Raw genomic sequence first — 6,504 nt, forward strand, 5'->3', positions numbered from 1 at the left:
ATGCCATGATCTTCGTTTTCTGAATGTTGAGCTTTAAGCCAACTTTTTCACTCTCCACTTTCACTTTCATCAAGAGGCTTTTGAGTTCCTCTTCACTTTCTGCCATAAGGGTGGTGTCATCTGCATATCTGAGGTTATTGATCTTTCTCCCCGCAATCTTGATTCCAGCTTGTGTTTCTTTCAGCCACTTTAACACAACTGGGAGCGAGGGCAGTTACCACCCGCAGGAGCCAGAGCCCTAGACTGCCCTGATGAGCAGGTGTCCTGTTTCTTGGTCATCTCAAGGGCTTTTACAGAGCCCTCCTTCCCAATCCAGGGAAGGAGGGCTTTGCAAAAATTCAGATTTCTGACTCTCAACCACAGATTTGTGATTCCTGCAGAGCGGGGGAAAGACCAGGTGCGTGTGGGTGTTTGAAAGCCCTGCCAGGCAGCCGTGGTTTGGGAAATACTGTCTCAGCACTGGGCTGAGCCACAGGTCCTCTCAGCCCCTGGGGTCATCCTGGGGCACAAGAATTGGGGTGCGAACCCTGTGAAAGTGGAGGGAGTTACCGCCGACCAAGTCATTACTCAGTTTCAGTTGCAGTTGGGTATAGGTTGCTCACTGGGCTACCTGTATGTAGTTACCACTCCAGTTTTTTATTTTTACTCCATAGCAGAGGTGTTTGTCACACAGAGCTGGCTCGATGGTTGGATGCTGAATGGGGTGAAGAGGAGAGGGAGGTGGCTGCCTTCCCCACGTTGACATCTCACAATGGGGAGATGCTCACTCTTCCCAGCAGAGCAAGGATGAGGCAGAGGGCAGCGCTGGGGGAGTCCTGAGCTCCATCTTGTTTGCATTATCCACTCCCTCCATGACACTTTGCTTCTTGAGGTGCCACTTCCCCATCCATAACATACAACTGGAAAAGCAGACCATATCTGAAGCCCTACCCACCTCTAAGACTCAGCCTCTTTCTTCCAGTTTCCCATGAAAACTGGCTAAAGGGAGCAGCCCTGCAAATAAGCAGCCCTTCACTGTCACTCGGAATCTAAGCATTTCCCTCTCACCTTTGATGAGCCGCGGTTTTTCATTTGAGTTAATGGGATCACACACCCTCCATGGTCTGCAGAGAAAAAACCTCCAGATGAAGGGTTTTTGCTGAAACAGGAAATTATCAAGGCTGTCTGGAACAGCGAGGTAGATTTCTTTGGCCTGTGCATCCCTCATAATTCCATTTCCTGTGCCTCCCCCATGTAAATGAAGCTCTGTAGATCTTACTGATTCTTCTTAAGATAACATTTGATGACAGGGGAGTAAGACAGGAAAGTTCAGTAAAAATAGCACATCAGCCCCTGAATAATAAAAAATCTCCGTATCTTTGGCTTCTCGCAGTCCGTAAGATTAACATCCACTGAACCTCCTTTTTGGGGAGGTTTTGAGGTCCTGCAGTTTGGCTCCATGTGAGTCAGCAAAGAAATGCTGCCTTAACGATGAAAAAATTCAGTCCTGTGCATGACTCATTATAAATCTCTCCTTCACTCTCACATCGAACAAAGGAGTTTGCCTTTTGAGACTGAACAAAGTGAAGTCACTGTTAAGCTGCCAGCTTCCCAGAGCCTGGATTCTTGATCCAGGTGCCCAGTTTCCTGAAGTCTGGCCCCCATCCTTGCCAGCCAGTCATCAGTAATGGACTTTCAGTTCTGGGGTGACCATGGAGGCTTTTCCCCAGCATTGCATCCAGCAGACAACCAGAGAGTCTAGCACATCCCTGCCAACACCTGGTGGAGGATGTGTGTGTGTGTTTGGCGTGCTGCTGTCACTTCTAATGTACTTACTGCTGCAATTCAGGAAGACTTGCTCTCGGCATCAAGGCAGGAGTGCAGAGTGCAAGCTGTGTGTCCAACAGCTCTGGCCTCTCACACCACTCACTCGCACAATTGGTTACCGAGATCATTGGCCCTTTCAGCACTGGACTTCTGCCTCGGAACTGGCCTGGAGAGCAGCTGGCACCCTCTGATACAGTTGAAACATCCCCTGACAGAGACCAGTAATTCCTGACTCAGCATATGGGCCAGGCCAGCGAACAGCCCATGCGTGGCCAGCTGCCAGATGGGCTCAGAAATCAGCTTCTCTCCCTCTTCATCACCCTGAGTCCTGTGATCTCAGCTACTGAGCTTTCAGCTCCCAGTCTGTCTGCTCTCTTTAAGTTAATGTGTTCGCGGACATTCTCTTCCTGCAGCTAAGGCAGATTTTTCAAACTGGCATCTGTTTATTATGGGATGTGCATTGTTATCTTGAAAGCAGCAGCGTATTTCCCGCCATATCAGTAAACAAGGGTGTCATAGTCCTCAGCGATGGCAGCTCTCCAGTGTGAGCTGGTGAGTCCTAAGGGTGCTCAGGAAGGAGGAGAATCCCTATGATCTAGCAGCTGACAGCGGCTACTACCCACAGTGAGTCCCAGGGGCGGAGCTCAGGATGTGAAAATACAGGTTACTTGCCCCAACAGCATATGAAAGGAACAGTTTAATGAGCACAGACCCTTGTGCCTTCCCATATATAGAAAAGCACTAAATTCCTTCACTTGAGATATCTGGTTTTCTTCAACAATAGTCATGATGTTCAGACTACCTGCCCTTTGTCACAAAACTTCTATGTAACCTGGCTCCTCCCCTCAGCTCCTTGAAGAGTTTTCTCAGGGTTCCTTGAGATTCTGCCTCCTGGGCTTAAGCCCTAAAAATTCCCACCAAATAAAACGTAACTCTCAGCTTTTTAGGTTGTGAATGTTTTTTAAGTCGACAACTTCATATAGACGGAAAGCGTGGTAAACCTCAGTCGCCTGCACATGAGGCGTGGCTGTAGTTTCCTATGAAGACAAGAACCTTCTGTCTTCAGAACCCACCCAGTGACCGCTGGGCCGCAATGGCAACTGTCACAGTCCAGGCCACTGAGTATGGGGCGTGTGAATGTCCGTGTTTGTAGTCACAGAGGATTTTAAAGATCATGTCACAAAGTCAAAGCGGGCAATGTGACTGAGAGCATCCTTCCTGAAGGCGGTGACGGACACCAGCCTGTGAAAGTCCTGACCGATGTGGGGACACTTTGTAACTGGAGCTGTGTTCGCATGCTGTCCTTCGCCCTGTCCAGCCTGCACCTCCCTGGAGCTAAACCCAGCGGTGAACACAGCCTTCTCTAGGTTCACCCCATCAACCGGGTTCTGCCTGGTCATTACCCCATGTGCTTACTGAGTTATGAGAGGCCACTCCACTGACGACCAGGAGTTACTCCTGAAAATGGGATCAACAGGGTGCTTTGTCTGAAAACTTTGAAGGGAGCAGGAAGAGACACTGAAACCCAATTCTAAAACGAAGTTAGCAGTTTCTGATGCTGACTCTGTGACAGCCCTGAGCTGACCATACAGGTGGGGCTCGGCCGTGAGCCACAGGTCTGGTCCCCGCCAAGGGTGACCTCTGAGCCTGAAGGGCAGTCACAGCCCTGAGGCTGCCTGGGGAGTGCTTCACGACAGCATACTGCACTAAACCAAACACCCTTGTTGAGAATTTGCATTTTCAAATACCCTTGTTGCAGTTTCAGAGGAAACATTAAATAACCAAAACCAAAATATTGCTATTTTTTTAATGGGAAGGCAAAAGTCATTTTATGAGAAGCAGCTCCTGACTGTTGACAATTAGTGACATTGAATATGGGGCAGACGGTGCCAGGGAACCCTGCCCAGACTGTTGAGTAACTACTGTAAACTCCACCACTTGTCCAGGCAGCTCTGAGAGCTGCAGGGTAAGTCCTGCCAGGTGACTCCTGGCTGGGGGCAGCACCGTGGTGGCCAGGTGGCCGAGTGCTCCAGGCCCTGCCTGGGGCACCTGACTGATGGGAGTCACACCCACGGCCTGCTCTGTTCCAGCTGGCGGACTTGAAAAACCAGACCACAGCAGGACAGGTACGGCCGCTCGTCAGCCACCCAACACGGCTCGTTCTGCTCAGTGGACCCTCAGACACCAGCACAGAAGCTTGTGTGGATTTGACTCTTTCCTGAGCTGCAGTCAAGACATTTGCCCGGAGCTCTGCCTGTGAAACAAAGCAAGCACTTGGCATCTCCAGATGCCGTGTGAACGATTTTTGCACAGGACCATTTCTTAATGGTGTGCGGCTAAGAGGAGGTCAGAGCATGGACCAACCCACTGGAACAGCTTAAGATGGTGGAGACCGAGGACTTAACACAGGGATGTGAAAAGCCTCGGAGCAGCCAAGACACCTCCACAGACCCAGGGTTGACCAGTTAGAGTTTATGAGGCTGCGCAGTTGAGAAGCAAATGTAAGAAGTGGGAGGAAACATAAAAAATAGAAAAGCAATGGAGAGCCTCCAGATGAAGAATCAACGCAGCCAGGAGCCCAAAGCCTGGGTTTCCTAAGGAGTTTGCATAATTTACATGGTTTAACATGATGGTAAAGACCAGGCTTCCCAATAGCTCAGCAGTGAAGAATCTACCTACAGTGTAGGAGATGAGGGTTCAATCCCTGGGTTGGGAAGATCCCCTGGAGAAGGGAATGGCAACCCACTCCAGATTTCTTGCCTGAAATATCCCATGGACAGAGGAGTCTGGTGGGCTCCAGTCCACGGGGTCGCAGAGTCTGATACAACGGAGCAACTAAACAACAGCAACAATCTTGTTAACACTGAGAAGTGGAAGCATTTCCGCAGTTGATACGGAACAGTTCTTACAAACCTGACATAGTTTATTATTATATGCATAAAACTTTTAATCACAGTTTTTAAATAATTTTCTTAGAAAGATAATAGAGTCTGTTCATGAGAAATACTTTGGCATAATCTAGCTCAAAGCTTCTACAAACAAACCTAAGTAAACATATCATGGTTCTGTCAACTACAAAAATACAGTTGCAACCTGAAAGTAGAGAGTTATTTATCCGGAATGTTAAGGATTCCAAGCTCGGGAGAGGGCATCTCAGTGACCCTGAGAAAACCGCTCCAAGGGGGCGGGAGGGGAGTCAGGCTATACACCAGTTTGCAGCAAGGAGGGCAGGCAGTCTGAACATCAAAGATTGTTAAGTAAGGAAAATCAGATACCAAGTTAAGGAATTTAGTGTTCTTCTATGCATGGGAAGATGCAAGTCTGGAATCATTGAAGTCATTCCTGTCATAACGCATCTCAGCTATCTGGGGCCAGCACCCTGCACATTTAAGGAGAACTTTTTCTCTCTCTTGAATTCCCTTAGGGCCTTCTGGCTCACGCTGGAGGGCTGGAACTGCTGATGGCTGCGACATCCTTCAGTTCCTCGTGCAGGGAGTGGGGCCCAGCTCGGAAGCCCACGTGGGAGGGCCGGAATCACGGATAGCTGTGGCATCCTTGTTTCCTGATGCGGCAGGCGCTATCCCATTTCACAGCGCAGCCCGAGTGCACCTGGTGCCACTGCAGTGCTGCCAAGTCCCGGGGCGGGGTCACCCCGCTTCCCAATCCAGCAAGTGTCATCGACTCCCCTCTCCTCCCTCCATCGCCTCCTTCTTCCTTAGAACTTTCACAAAAGCCCAAAGACAGGCTCGACCATGATTTGGGTCCCAGACCCCTTTGAGAACTTGAGGACGCATGCTGGTGGTTTTGTTCAGCAATTTGGGGGGCTCAGCCCACCTAGTATTGGTACAATTTCAGGGCATCTGTAGACACAAAACAAAAACCCCCAAATATGACAAAGTCTTTAGACTAATGACTTAATTGCAAGAAGGGCAGAGGACAGAGAGCCTTCTAAGTGATACCACAGAGATGTAGCTTGCAAAGTCCTGTGATCAGCAAAAAAAAAAGAAAGAAAGCTGTAGAGATGTAGTAAGGTGAGCCATCTTTCTGTCATTCTGTAACAAAGACAAAACTAAATGAAATTTCGGAGAACCTATAGACCAAAACAAAAGACACATCAACCAATTCAAAGCAGGAGCTTTATTTGGATTCTGACTCCAGCAAGCAGATTAAATTTTGACAGGGACAACATAATTGGGAATGGAACATTGACTATTTAAAGATGTTAAGGGATTATTGTTAAAATTTTCAAATGTCACAGTGGCATTATAATTAGGCTGAAAAACCTGACTCCTTATCTTTTAGAGGTGTGTATTGAGATATGAGTATGTCTAGAATTTGCTTCAAAATGCTATAGGGATCGGGGACATAAACTGATAATCTTTGAGACTGGGTGGACAGGGACACGGAGGGCCTATATTTTTGTATATGTTTGAAATTTTCCTTTTAGGAAAAGGTTGGGGGTGGGGGGAATAGATGCACTGCGTTGAGGGGAGTTATTTCCAAGCCCAAGAGAAGCTGACAGCCAGAGGAGGGGAGGCCTGACGTCAGGAACACTAATCAGGAAATTAGAAGGGGCAGGGGCCTGGGAGACCACACGCAGGACTGAAAAGGACTGCGCACACGAGGCAGCAGGTGGGAAGTTATGCAGGCTGATGCCCCGCCCCCGGACCCTGCCCCCTCCTCCTGGAGACGCAGCCC

At 48.9% G+C, this 6,504-nt stretch overlaps 1 protein-coding gene across 1 annotated transcript in view; it reads left to right on the forward strand.

Annotated features, from left to right (window-relative positions):
* ADAMTS16 (ADAM metallopeptidase with thrombospondin type 1 motif, 16) overlaps positions 1-6,504 on the forward strand; it is a 195,796-nt gene that overhangs the window by 178,975 nt on the left and 10,317 nt on the right. Inside the window, exon 22 of the mRNA XM_010857145.1 lies at positions 5,231-5,418. Within this exon, the coding sequence (XP_010855447.1) occupies positions 5,231-5,418 (188 nt within the window). The remainder of the gene's footprint in view (positions 1-5,230; positions 5,419-6,504) is intronic.

The sequence above is a fragment of the Bison bison genome, unplaced genomic scaffold (genome assembly GCF_000754665.1).
Source record: "Bison bison bison isolate TAMUID 2011002044 unplaced genomic scaffold, Bison_UMD1.0 scf7180017864377, whole genome shotgun sequence".
NCBI lineage: Eukaryota > Metazoa > Chordata > Mammalia > Artiodactyla > Bovidae > Bison > Bison bison.